General features: G+C 43.0%; 1 protein-coding gene across 11 annotated transcripts in view; it reads left to right on the top strand.

The window, feature by feature from the left end:
* Mapkap1 (MAPK associated protein 1) overlaps positions 1-14,555 on the top strand; it is a 216,661-nt gene that overhangs the window by 79,905 nt on the left and 122,201 nt on the right. For all 11 annotated transcript variants that reach the window (XM_042274816.2, XM_006988721.4, XM_016007181.3 and 8 more), the window contains exon 5: positions 13,214-13,386. In XM_042274816.2, the coding sequence (XP_042130750.1) occupies positions 13,214-13,386 (173 nt within the window). The remainder of the gene's footprint in view (positions 1-13,213; positions 13,387-14,555) is intronic.

The raw sequence follows: 14,555 nt of genomic DNA, 5'->3' as shown, positions 1-14,555 counted from the left end.
TGTCCTCAGCACTCATGGACCCTACTCTCCCCTCCTTTTTAAACATAAATTTTTTTCCCTCTTGGGGACTGGTAAAGACGTGGTAGAGTTTGGGGTACTGCTTTGTGTTTATAAATTTTGTGTATAACTAACTGCAAGTGATTGTCAGCGCATTCTAGCTACCTATAATGATTTGGTTTCTCTATTTCCTGCTGATTCTGTTTCTGGGCATTTATAAACTGTTAAATGAAAGTCTTCAGTTGACCACTTGTGTTTGTAGTTTCTTGTGGAAAGCAGAGTGTGTTTTCTTCTTAGTCGCTGAGTTGTAGGCTCTTTGTGTGACTTTTTCTTGCACAGAGAAACCCCACCCCCAGATCTCACATGTGCATTTTGAGGATGAAAGTAAATGTCATAATTGGAGAAATGGAAGGCTATTTATTTCCATTTTGTCTGATGTTTTTACATTGTTTGCTAGGAGGTGCGTCAGGGACTTGAATTAATTATAATTACCGAAGAGGCGTACACTGATGGAGCAAATAAAGTAGTAAGCCCGTTTGTGCCAGGGTTGTCTAATTATAGCCCAACTTTGGATAAGCTGTATGTGCTTGAAAGGTTCATTTTTAAAGTTTTTAGGACTTACTAAATAATGATTCAGTGAAATGTTTGAATTCTATCAATGAAGAACATCAAGTCTCAGAGTGATAAAGGAGCCTAGCATTGCATAGAAATTTGTGGGTCTTAAAGACCAGTTTAATCAAGGAAATTATATAATTTTAAGGTGAATGTTTATGTTTAAGAATTTTACCATGTTTAATCAACTGAAACTCTACAAAATATGTATCGAGATTATTTCCTTCACTATTTTTTTTGGCTCTGCTCTGAAATGCTTCACTGTCTCTGAAATTCAGTTGTCCATGGGATAATTGGGAGGGTTGTGCCAAAGTTTCCCTGTCTTTCAGATTGTGGTGATGGCCAGTTGTAACCTTTGCCAGAGCTCTGCCATCTAGTAATGGAACCAAGCATGCATTCTCTGTTAAGTTTTAATGTTGAAAGTTGGTATTAAATCTTAAAAAGACTCATTATACTGTGAAAATTGATAGAGTTTAATACATGTAACTCTTCTTTATGGTCATAAAAAAACCTATTTTTACTTTTAAAGCATATTGATTTTATTATAGAAATGATTTAATAATAAAGAGGTCTCTAAACTTATATAGGACTTAGTTCATGCAGATCACCTTTCCCTGATATTATCATCGTTGTGGAAGCCATTGTTTGTGTAATGGAATGCAAAATGCTGTGCAGCATTTAATGATCAAAGAATCCCACAGTGGCTATGAAAATTCAAAATGGACACTTTCCATGCTGTAAAGATGGCTTTAAGGTGGCTGGCTTGTACCTGTGAGCACACATGCTAGGACATTGTGTAACCATCTCCAGGTCAGGTAAGAAGAGAACACTGTGGCTTTTCTTCGAAACCTTTTTCTGTTGCCTGTGCCTCCCTTTGCTCAGAGAGATGCTTTTTCCAGAAACCTGCCTGGCCTTAGCAGCAACTTAGACCACAGTAAGAAGGGTCACCAACTACAACAGTCATAGGAGCAGACTCTTGCAGGAAAGATGCCAAGCACCAACCTCGGGCCTCTGCACAGAGTTGCACCCAGCCTCACAAAGGCCTGGCATAGACTGCTATTATTTTGAAATAGATATTCTCATCTGTGTTTCATAGCTGAGGAAATTTGACTTTCAGAGAGGTTAGAGACTTGCTCATAGTTGCACAGTTCAAAGTCCAGACCAGTCTTTTGGCCTCTGTACTGAGGGGCCTAGCACACCAACATGATGATTATTCCACCAGCGTGGTAGACATTGATGGTATCAGGAAGTGTGTTCTTCATTCAGCTTGAGAATGATGACTGCTGTTCCTGTTCCAGTCTGAGAACACTTTCAGTTTTTCCCTCATGCTCCTCCCATTCTTACAGTGTTAAACTTATGTTTGAACATGAGTGACTGCTATTTTTCCAGTTGATATATATTTTTAAATTTTTGATTTATTGGCTGGGCTTGGTGGTGCAAGCTTTTAATCCCAGCACTCAGAGGCAGAGGCAGGTGGATCTCTGTGAGTTTGAGGCCAGCTGCTCTGCAAAGCTATCCAGACTAGCTAGGCCTACATAGTAAGACCTTGTCTGGGGTGGGTGGGTAAGGTATTATTGCTATGTGTGTGTTGCTGGGGAGCTTGTAGGTGCCACAGCATGTGCATGGAGGTCAGGGGACAACTTTCAGGAATCAGTTTTCTCTTGCAACCATGGTTCTCAGGATCAAACCCAGGTTGTCAGGCTGATGCAGCAAACACCTGTCCACTGAGTCATTTGCTAACTTCAAAAATTATTTCAGTTTATTGCTCAAACCACATAGGATAACTCACTGTTTTAAAAACAGTAGTGTTAGACTTTTTTTTCCCCCCAGAAAGATCAGAGCATCAAAATATTTTAAATAGAGAATATTTTTCCTGAGAGCAACAACTTCTTTTCCTGGTTCCCATCTAGGACTATAGATTGACATTTGCTCTAATGTTCTGTTTTCCTGTGCTATCTTGTCCTCCTGAAAAGGTTGCAGTCTGGTGTACTCCACAGTACGAGTAGCCGGGGTGGCACTGGGTTTTTGTTTGGTTTGGTTTTGTGTTTGGAGTTTTGGTCATGGGTGTTTAAAGGGGAGGCTGTATGTAAAGCAGCAGTAGGCTGGTCCAGATGCCATTAGGCTAGAACTGAGACCAGTGGGCAAGCTCTGCAGGAAGATTTTATCCAGTAGAAGGTTTGCTTCAGCAGATTGGAGGACCACATCAGTGTAGGTCTTCAGGGGAAGCTGTCCCACAGAAACATGTGGGACACTGTGTTCTGAGGGTGTTTTAAAGGGGGGGGGGTACCCAGAAGGTATCTAAGAGTTCCAAGTCTGTAATGTCAGTAAAAGCTTCTAGGTCTGTGATTGTAAAGTAGGAAAACATATAGCAAACATAGTGGACAATGAGCATTTCATGAGCCTTTACTGTAGATTAGACAGAGAAGTGAGTGCTTCTGTGTGCAATCTTATCACACTGTCTCTATAACCCCATTAGGACTGTTATTGTTCATGCTTTTAAAGTCTGTGTGTGTGTGTGTGTGTGTGTGTGTGTGTGTGTGTGTGTGTGTAGTGTAGTGTAGTGTAGTGTATGCATTATGTGTTCTTGTGCATGTATGTGGAGGCGAGAGGTTTACTCTGGTCCCTTCCTCTGTTGCTTTTCATTTTATTTACTTATTTTCTTGAGCCAGGCTCTCTCACTGTACCTGGAACTCACTGATGGCTAAATTAGTTGACCATACTGCACTACGCCACTATGTTCAAATTCTGTTGTTATTTCTGACAGGGTCTCACTATACAGCTTTGGCTGACCTAGAGCTTGCTTGTGGACCAGACTGGCCTCGAACTTACAGAGATCTGCCTGCTTCTGTCTCCCAAGTACTGGGATTAAAACTGTATGCCACCATGCCTGGCCCAATACCTAATACCTTACATGGGTTCTGAAGATCCAAACTCAGGTCCTCATGCTTTGTGGATGAGGAAATCCTAACTCCAAAAGCTTAAGTTGCTGAAGGCCAGACTGTAGTGGCGCTGTGTGCAGATGTGAGTTAGAGCCTATACTCTTCACAGTAACACTGTACACTGTGCTCCTGCCTGGCTTCCTCTATGATGGCAAAGATCCGAGAGACACCAGATCAGAACTTGACCTTGTTAAAGAAGGAGTGACAGTTGACGTTCTTGATAATAAAAGCTTAATGGAACCAAGGTTGGTGATTCCGAGGGAATTAATGAGATTTTGTCAATTTTATTTTAAGCTTGTCAGAAAATACAGTGTCCAGTGACAAACTGTAGAAATGTTTTTGACAAATTAACTTGACTACAGGTGCCAGATCAGGGAAATGTTAATTTAATAGCCTTTAAGCAGTCCAGATTTATTGAGGGTTAAGATAGCAGTACAAAGCCAACTCCATAGCTCTGAATGGATTTGTCATAGAATTTTATACAAAATCTATTCATATTCATTGCTGCTATTTTGAATGTAAAAAAAAGTGAGATCATTTTCTAAGCCCATAAAATTGTGGTGTTTAGAAGTTTTCCCTCCATTATATAGAACCTCTTTATTTCTCATAATTAGATAATCTAGCTTATGCTGGATTTTGTTTGAAAATATTACTTCTTTTCAAATGGAAGCCATTAACTACCCCCAGGGAGGTGAGCATTGGAGTGCACCAGATCTCACCTGGCACCTAGACAACACAAGCCCTTTCTGTGTCTGTGGAGGAGGTGAAGGGGAAGGTGTCAGTAGAACGGCACAGCAGCCGTTTCTTAAACAGAGTGTTTCCTTTCAAAGGCTACACGTAGCCCTTTATCAGTCTGCGGGACACACTGACGCATTCAGTTCTGCATTGAAGGTACAGGTGGTGGTCTGCTCGTGCAGTGTGACCGAGGGAGCAGTGCTGCCTGGTTTGTCTCTGTAATTGCAGCAGCCGAGCCGTCTGTCCTTCCTCTTTCCTTCCCTGGCAGAGAAATTGAACACTTAGCACAGCTGGAGATCTGTTATTCAATTCATTATTGGAAACGTTGGTGTTAAGTAGCCCTGCTAACTGAGTCTTGTGTTCTTAAGTCTTAGTTCAGTTGACTCACTTGATGTGGGTAGCTCCTAATTGAAGATTATTTTAAGCATGCTATGTAGCACAAGTTTGTAATCCCAGCAGCATGCAGGAAGCAAAGGCAGGAAGATCACATGTTTGAGGCCAGTCAGGGCTACATAGTGAAACCCTCTCTCAGAAAGTATGTGTGTGTGTTGGGGTGGGGGTAGGCTTAGAGAGATGGCTGAGCAGTTAATTGCACTGACTACTCTCCTAGAGGACCTAGGTTTGATTCCAAGTACCCACATGGTGGCTCACAATTGTCTGTAGCTCCAATTTGAGGGGATCCAAAGCCACCTCAGGCACACATGTGATGCACAGACATACATACACATAAATAAATATAGAGTTTTGGTGTTGTTTTCTTTTTGTTTTGGGGTTTTTGTTTGTTTTTGTTTTTGAGACAGGTTTTCTCTGTGTAGACCGGGCTGACCTTGAATTTGGAGATATCTGCCTGCCTCTGCCTCCTGAGCGCTGGTATTAAAGGTGTGTACCACACCTAGTTTAACATAAAATTCTTTTTTAAAAAGATTATTTGAGCCGGGTGGTTGGTGGTGGAGGCCGCGGCAGCGGTGCTTACCTTTAACCCCAGCACTCAGGAGGCAGAGGCAGGCGGATCTCTGTGAGTTCCAGGAAAGGCACAAAGCTACACAGAGAAACCCTGTTTGGGGGGTGGGGGGAGATTATTTGAAACTGAGCAGCATCTATTGTTCTTTCTGCTTTCTGTATTTTAGAAATTATAAAGTGTAAATCTTGAAATTAGTTTTATGATTGGCAATGGATATATAGGTTATATATTTAGGTTATATTTTATTTTAGTTAATTAGACAAATGGGCAAAGATATGGTATGAAGGGACTAATCCATCATCATGTTCAATGTTGTACATTTTAGTTAGTATTATTTACATTTCATGTGATAAATTATTTTTAAGCTTTATGTTTTAGATTGGAAAATCTAGTTATTACTTAGATTATTAATTAGATGGAATTGATTCATAATTCCATCTAATATGTTGATATTCTCTTGATAATGGTTTCAAAAAGAATGAGCTTTTTCAATGTATCATAAGGTACAAAGACTCATATCCCTTGACCCAGTAATATACACCTGAAATATGTACGTATTTATATCAAAGAATGCTTGAGAGAATACAGCTTAAAATAGTGGGATGTTTAAAACGCTCAGCTCTGTAAACTGCAGTGTAATGAAGTGTTTTCAGTCATTATTCCTCACTGGTTATATGTCAGGTCCTGTGTTATGTGCAGGAGACATTTCAGAGAAGAGAGTGGTCTGGAGGAGCAGAGGCAGTCCGTTTATGTGGGATAAGAAAGAAGAGCGAGACATGAGGAGTGTGTGCAGCTTGGCAGGCTAACCCTGAACCTCTACCGTACTTCAGGCCTGAGGAGTTGTTCCCTTTCTGTAATTGGCACTTGAGCTAGTGAAGAAGGTCCAGAGGTCGATGCAGAGAACAGTGAACTATAAGGTTGTGATGATCGAATTGCTAGGAAGCAGAGGAGAGGCGGTTATTTTGGACTTTCTTTCTTGAAAGAGATGTTTGATTTGAAGGGCAGAGGAAAGCCTTCATTCCTTGGTCAGTGATTGTGTGTGGGTGGGATGTGTATAAGATGGATTCCAGTGAGGAAGTGGAGCTTTGGAGAGGTGTCTGCCGCAAACCTGGGTCCAGCTCTACTCTGCATTGTTCCTGTGTGTTGTAGCAGTGAGGCACTGGGTCTGGTTGATCAGGCTACTAGCTTCCATGCAGAGCAGGGGTGCTGAGTTACAGTGGGTTTCTGACTGGCGTGAGCTGTGATTTGAGGGAAATTTTCTCATTGTTGGCAGGAAGGAGGTAGGGCTGTGGAGGGTGGGCTTCCTGACGTAAGACAGTTGGAATACTGATGTTCTGGTATGGCCAAGAGATGATGCAGTTTTCATCTGGGCCAGAGCCATGAGGGAAGAAGGAAGAGCAGGGCTTGAGAGACATTTGGGCAAGAAAGAGTTATGGCAGTTCCTAGCCTGTGTGGTGCAGTTTCCCAGTAGCTGCAGAAAGCCTTGTGAGTACACAGATGATGGGAGAGCTGACGGTGGAACACTGGCTGAATGGGAAGTTTTGCCAGCATTTTCAGAGCCCTCGCTTGGGAGGCCCGAGGTCTGGACTTGGGTCAGCCCTGTGCGGATTGCCCCATGCAGGCTGCCCTTGTGCTGAGGAAGTGCTCTTCTGTTGCCTCAGATCTGCATCTCAGGCTTTGCCTGCTTTCCCTTGCTTAGGGCAGTTCTGGAGAGCATGGATCAGCTTCACATTTGTTGACATTATTTAAAAAACAGAATTAAGATACACATTTAGAACTTAATTGTTTATATGTGTGTGAATTTGCTTGTTCCACAGTGGGTCCTCAGGACAATTTCAGGGAGTCCATTCTGTTCTTACACTAGGTTGGGTCCCAGGTCATCCAGTTTGGCAGCAAGTGCCTTTACCTGCTGAGGCATCTCACCAGCTGGATTCATTGCTTTTTATTTTTCTTTAATAAAAATTATTGGTGCTCTTGGGCTCTGTTTCTTCGGGAGCAGCTTAGTCAAATCAGTGTTAGTGGGTTCTGTCTATGGGAGCAGTTGTTCCCAGTTGGTGTAGCGTGTGCTTATGGTTTCAGTGGTTGTTAGGTTTGTAGGGGTTGTTTTGTTTGTTTGTTTGTTTTTTGGTTTTTGGGTTTTTTTTTTGTTTTTTTTGTTTTTTTTTTTTTGGTGGGGGAGCAGGGAAAGGTAGCTGTCTGGTCGCTGGGACTCTGATGGGTAGAGCTTAGGGTCAGTCGGTGAAGTGTATACTTACAATTCTGGTGATCTGGTTTGGTCCCCGTTTTGGATAACTGTTGCCTTGCTTGCTGACCTTGACCTTGATAGCCTCCCTATGCTAATTCCCTGCCAGGTTCTACCCTCCTGAATGCTTAAGGGAAGTTCCTTGTCTGTGTATCCTGCATAACAACTTAGATGCAAGATTGTAAGCATCAGTAGCAAACTTCTGCCCTCCGGGGTTCTCCCATTGTGCTGTAAGCCTGTATTTAAGACCTCCTCCCTCCTTCAGTAAATGGCATTCAGCATCTAAAATAAACAAACCAATAAATAAATAAAAATAAATAAAACACATAACAATAAAAAAAATTATTTAACCCTGGGCCTTGCCTATTGTAGGGAAGTGCTACGGTAGAGCCATAGTCCTAGCCCACATCGTATGTTCCTAGTAAGTAGTTACTTAAGGCCTTAACATGGGGCAGCATTTCCAACATGGAACTTTGTTCTCTTACCTAATGCCATTAAGCCTTGAGTAGTAGTTATTCTTGCTATCTCTATCTCCTTGTTGTTGTTGTTGTTTATAATTAGGGTATTTTGTTTCTAATTGTAAACATAGTGTTCACTTTAGAAAACACAAAGCAAAAAATTAAAGTCACTCATAGAATCCCCATGTCTCAGGAGGAACCTCTGTCCCATCCATGTTGTGCTGGCTGTAAACAGGACTCCCGGCTTTCTGGAGGAGCGTGACTGAAAAGTTTCCTAAAATGCCTCTACCAGGCCCTCCCAGGGTGACTGCTGGGCTCTCTTAGCAGCTTTTATCTTTTCCTTCTTAGAGTGCTCACAACTGTGAGCCCGGAGCCTGCCGAAGGGCAGCTGAGCACTTGTGTATTAGACCTGACCTTCTGGTCCCAGCATGGGTTTCAGTGGCTGTTTGTTGAAGGCAGGAGAGAGGAGAAAGGTACAGCCGAACCCTCTCACCATGAAGCCCCCTCTCTTGTGCTCTAATTATGGCTTCATCTCCCCAATCCTGGACTGGAGCACATAAATTGCTGTATGACATGATCTTTGTTTATTGCTAGTTGCTTTTTAATAGTTGGATGTTAGGTCTCTGGAATATTGCTTTCTTGATGTGTGATGAATACTTTTAATCATTTGGTCACCTTATTTTTTTTTTATAAGTTAATTACATTCTATTATGTTGATGGATTGTTTTATGTTTTAGATGATTTTCTCTAAATCTTGCAACACAGGGACTCTTAGTTAAGCTCACTGCCACCACCTGGAGCTTTTTCCGAAGAGCCTCCTCATTAAAATAGGTAATTTCAAGATTTGTACAAGGTACTTTCCCAGGATGGAATTAGAAGATTAAAATGATGAAGTACTTCATTCATTTGCTAAGCATCTCTGTGTTTATTCTGATTTCATATGAAATGAGCAGGGTTAACAGCTGCTGGGTTTCCTAACTCAGTGATTATCCTGCAGTTTGGGGCAGAGAGGGCCGGGGGTTGGTGGTGGGGTCTCAGTCCCTGTCTGTCCTGGAGTAGCCCTCAGATCTAGATCCTTCTGTAGGAGGCTGCTCCAGGTGGAACCTTTGTTGTGTTCATGAGGACAGAGCAAAAGACAGAAGGTGAGCTGCAGAGAGTGGGTGGCACTTGGTCTGACTAAGAGGATGAAGGGTGGCTTTGGAGTTATGATGGCTCAGGTTGAACCGTGGTTTTTCCGTGTGACATCTAGTAAGCTGCTCTGCACTTAGGAAGCACATCGCAGTTTTGGAAGCAGATTTACACTGTCTTCCCCAGTGGGCCTCCGTATCTTGAGATGTCAGCCCTGTGGCCCTCAGGTGTAGTTCTGCAGGCGGAGGAGGGATACGCGAGGATAAAAAGGGAAGGCAGTGGGCTGGCATGAAGGCTCAGTGAGTACAAAGGAAGAACAGTAAAGCAATAGACTAGGCCTCATAAGGAAGGTGTGTGTGTGTGTCTGTGTGTGTGTGTGTCTGTGTGTGTGTGCGTGTGTGCGCGTGTGCGTGTGTGCATCTGTGGAAGGGGGATTTATTTGACTGGTTTACAGACTGTGGTCAGGATAGTTCAACAGTGGCTTTTTCCCGGTGGAAAAGCCAAGAATCCACAAGTTGTTTAGTCCACGAGACTGGATGTCTCACCAGTGCCAGTCTGCTGCCTGAGCCTGGAGGATTCCTGGAGAGCTGCTTGTTTTCAGTTGACTTTGGAGTCTGCTCAGCAACAGAGGGATAGACTTGCCAGTAGGAATAAGGACAGGCTGGGCAAAGCAAGGCTTCCACCTTCCATGTCCTTTTATGTGGGTTGCACTAGAAGAAGGAGCCCAGATTTAGGGTGAATCTCCCTACCTCCGAATCCAGTTGGGAAGAATCCCTCAGCTAGGCTGTGGTAATACACCCCTTTAATCACAGCATTCCAGCTAGTTCTAGGACAGCCAGGGCTACATAGAAAAACCCTGCCTTGAAAAACCAAAAAAGAAAAGTCCCTCAAAGGTGTGCCAGCTTCAGGTTCCCACTGTAGTCAAGTTGACAATCACGGCTAGCCATCATAGCCCTTCAGAAAGGTTCCATTGTTGTTCGTTCACCCTTTGCCTGCCCTGATATCAGCATATTTGCTGGAGAAACCTTACTTAGCCATTGCAATTATTATTTCTAAACTAAACTAAACTAAAAAGCATGCAGGAGTATGCATGTGTACAGACAGGCCATGCCTATGAAGAAGACAGTGAATATTGTTGAGAATTGACTTTGTTACTACTCACTTGATACCTTTAGACGTAGGGACAGTCGCTTGATCTATTGTTCATTGTTGGGTTGTAAGAGAAGTACCATTTATGTAAAGTGTTTTTTAATCCAACTTTATTTTACTTTCCTTATTCAGGTTCTGATTCTTTTTATCTTAGAATGCTAGAATTATAAAGTGAAGCCATGTGATTGGCGAAATCTGTTTCCCTGTATGATCAGGAAACAGAACCATGAAAAAAGGGCAAGAGAGAGAAAGGAAATGAAGATTTATTGAGTGCCTCAAATAGGCATTTAGGCCATTCAATGTGTTTTGTTTGTTCATTTGGCATTTAGTGTAAGTGGGGATGAAGTTCCACTATGCCAGCCAGGCAGACCTCAAATTCCTAGGCTTAAGGATCTTCCTACCAATTAGCTGTGACTACAGACAGTGCCAGCATGTCTTGACGAACAATTTCTTTTAGAGGGCCTTTAGGGTGCCAAGCACAGTGCTAGGCATTGTGTATGGAGCAAAAAGCAAAGAGACAGGGTCATTGCTCTGGTGGGAAAAGCATGTACTAAAAATGAACATAAATAAAGGCATCATCTTAAATTGTTAAGAGGTGCAAAGAAAATGAGCAGGGTACCTGTGGGAGAGTAACTGAGAGGCACTTCTCTCTATAGCATCAGTAGCAAAGGAGCTGTGAGCTCTGGCATCAGTCCTCACGAGAGTCTTATCATTTTACATATAAGGAACAGAAGCCAAGAGCACACACTAAAGGATGACAAGTGATGGAGCACAGCCTTCTAGATGTAGTTAGTTGTGCCCAGTGAGGTCTTCAAAGTGAGAGGTGCAGATAAGATATGCACAGATGTGTGTTCAGACATACGTCCTGGGAGCACTTCCAGGCCAAGGTAGCTAAACCCTGATGGACAGGAAAGGGAATTGGCATTGGGTGATGATGGAGAAGTGGGTACCAGTCCTATCAGACAGTGCTGTGAGAGTTTGGACTTTATTCATTGTCATTCACTCACTAGAAAAATTCAGACAGGATTGTAATGTGATTGGCTTTCAGGGTCAAGTCCCTCCCTCATTCTGCAAATCAAAACCAGGATATAGTAAGGAGCACTCTACCGGTGTGCATGCTTTCAGGGAAGTGTGTGTGTACATGTGTGTCTATACACATGGAATTGTTTTGTATCTACCTTTACACTGGGGCTATTTAGCAGATTCTCTGTGGCTGTGACTTACATTATGATGGATGGCGTGGAGCACTTTCATGTATTTATTGACCACTTGTATATCTCCTCCAGAGAAATTTCTGCTCAAATCCTTTGCCAGTATCTTAATTGAGTTATCTTTTATGTTGTGTTGTGCAAGTTCTCAGAATGTTTGAGATGGTAGGCCCTTACCGGATGAATGGATTGCAGCTCTTCCCCTTCTGTGGGTCACCTTTTCATGTTCTTGACAGTGTTCTTTGGGGAACATTTTTCAAAAATTTTGATCAACTGATTTATTTATTTATTTATTTTGCTTATACTTTGTGTCATTTAAAGAAATCAGTGACTAATTCAAAGTCATGAAGACTTCTCCTACTATAAGTTCTATATTTTTACCTCTTACATTTGGATCTTTGTAGATGCTATGAGGTAGGAATGCAAATTCATCCTTTTGCATGTTGATCTTAGGTCATCCTACTGCTGTTCACTGAAAAGACCATTCTTCTCCATTGAAACAGTTTTGCAATAGTTGTCCTAGAACTTACTAGTGGAGTAGAAAGATAGTAGAAGGAGAAAGAATCTGGGACATGAGTAGCTGCTGTGGTGGTGGTACCACTTGCTGCAACAAGGAGGTTGATGTTGTAACTTGGGGTAGGAGGGAATGGGGAGCAGTAAAACACACCAATATAAACTTGAATTGTCTGCGCTCTTTTTTTTTGTGATGTACTGGACATGTTTGTGAGTAAGAAAGACTGTGAGCCAAGACTGCCGAGCTCTAGTCTCTGGTGTGGAAAGGGGATGGCCCAGGGCCATGTGGAACAGAGCAGGAGAGGAAGCTATAGTTGAGTCGTTTGGAACTAATGGAACAGGAATTTTTTTTTTTTCAAGAAAAGAAGAAATAATAGTTTGGAATAGTGGGGAAAGGACTACCTACATGGCCCCCAACCTTGAAGATTATGAAAAAGAAGACTGAAGAGCAGGACATGGTGGAATGCACTTGTAACTGCAGCCAAGGCATGCGAATCATGAGTTTGAAGCCACTGTGGGCAGCAGGGCAATTTGGGAGGTACAGAGGGGGAAGAGAGGAGAGCTAGGAAGAGTGAGAACACGGGGAAAAGCTGAGCAGTCCTGTTTGGAGAGAAAGGCAGAGGAGGCATGCCCTCCCAGACATAGCTTTTGCTTAAGGCATAGAAGTGGAAGAACGTTGAAAAGCAGCTTGGATGTGTTGCTGACTAGTGCCATTGCTCCAGAGAGCCAAAAGGAGAACACAGAGAAAGGAGGGCTGAGTGTGTGGAAAGAATCAGGAGTGCCTAGAGTCATGTGCATTGAGCAGTAAGAGAAGATCAAGGACCCTTGAACTTCTGTGGCACTTAAGTAAACAGGTGTGCTGCCCGATGGAGTTAGTACCCTAAGTCTCAGACACATAGACAAGCTCTTGGTCCCAGTGTGAGTGCCTCCTCTTCAACCTCTCCAGGAGAGACATGGCTATACCAGGGAAGGCAACTGATGCCAGGGTCTGTTAGTGTGTCCTCCAGGGGGAGAGACTTGATAACAAACCCAGTCTGTCCAAGCACTAGCTCTGCTCATGCTCGTACTTGTCTTCTAGAGCACATTCACCTTTCTGAACACAGACTTTGTCCACCTTGAGACTGGCTAGGCTCAGAGTAGGTCTATGCAGGTCTGTGTAGGGTAGGAAATGGCTGTGTTGACCCAGACTAGCAGAGTTGTGCTAGGACTCATTGTGCCTGCAAGATCACAGCTGTGTGCTTTACTTTGTCATGCATGTGCTCCCTCCACAGGGCCATGTGGGTACAACTGCAACTAAGAAGATCGATGTCTACCTCCCCCTGCATTCAAGCCAGGACAGACTGCTGCCAATGACCGTGGTGACAATGGCCAGTGCCAGGGTGCAAGACCTCATTGGGCTCATCTGTTGGCAGTATACAAGTGAAGGACGGGAGCCAAAACTCAAGTAATCCTTTCTCTTCTCACCTACTCTAGTTCCTAATGGTCTCCTAGCCACCAAATCTGCATCCTTGGGCATGTCAGTCTCTTTAGACATTAGCCAGAGAACCAGATTTTCATACTGGTAGAGCTCAGAGTGCTCTCCAGCACGTGGGAGGAAGAGGCAGGTGGATCTCTGTGAGTTTGAGGCCAGCCTGGTCCACAGAGTGAGTTCCAGGATAGTCAAGGCTACACAAAGAAACCCTGTTTTGAAAAACAAAAAATTATAGAGGACCTCAAAAAAACCCCATTTAGGTACATTATATCTACCAGTATTTTCTGTAGTAGAACTCTTAATTTAGATATATGTTTAAAACATTTAAAACATTCTCAATTTTAAAATAACTTATAAATGAATAGACTGCATGTTGGCATACATTTTTATTTTTTTATAAAACATTCTTCTTGAAGAACATTAGATGAAATTGTTATTAGGTGTGTGTGTGTGTGTGTGTGTGTGTGTGTGTGTGCGCGCGCTTGTACATATACATGCTCGTGCTTGTACCTATGCCCAAGTGGATATGGAAGCCAGAAAACAACCTTCAGTGTCATTCCTCAGGAGCTGTCCACCTTGTTCTTTGAAACCGTCTCTCATTCACCTGGAGCTCACCAATTGCTCTGGGCCGATTGGCCAGCCAGCCCCAGGAGTCTTGTCTGGCTTTACCTATCTAGAGCTGGGATGTCATGCATGTACTGATGTACCCAGATTTTTTCCTGAGTGCTAGAGGGTGGAGACAGAAGGATCCTAGGGTCTTGCTGGCTAGTCTACCTAGGCAGTTCAATGAGAGGCCCTAGTAGGGTAAAGATTTGTAGAGGAATAACCCAGATGTTGACCTCTGTCTGCCATAGATCACATACACACCACATATAGCACATACACACATACATAAATAAATGCCACTAAAAGCAGAAAAATATCTACAGCTTTCTCAATAGCCAGGGAAATAGAGTTAAGCTTATCAGTTAAACATAACACAGAGTGGCTGGAGAGATGGCTCAGCAGTTAAGAAGAGCACAATGGTTGCTCTTCCATCGGACCCTGGTTCAATTCCAGCATCCACATGGCACTCAAAACTAACTATAGTTCTAGGGCACCTGATGCTTTCTTCTATATCCTGCAGGCACTTAATGCACATG

The sequence above is a fragment of the Peromyscus maniculatus genome, chromosome 4, assembly GCF_049852395.1.
Source record: "Peromyscus maniculatus bairdii isolate BWxNUB_F1_BW_parent chromosome 4, HU_Pman_BW_mat_3.1, whole genome shotgun sequence".
In the NCBI taxonomy this organism is placed as follows: Eukaryota; Metazoa; Chordata; class Mammalia; order Rodentia; family Cricetidae; genus Peromyscus; species Peromyscus maniculatus.
This window is presented reverse-complemented; position numbering and strand designations above follow the sequence as displayed.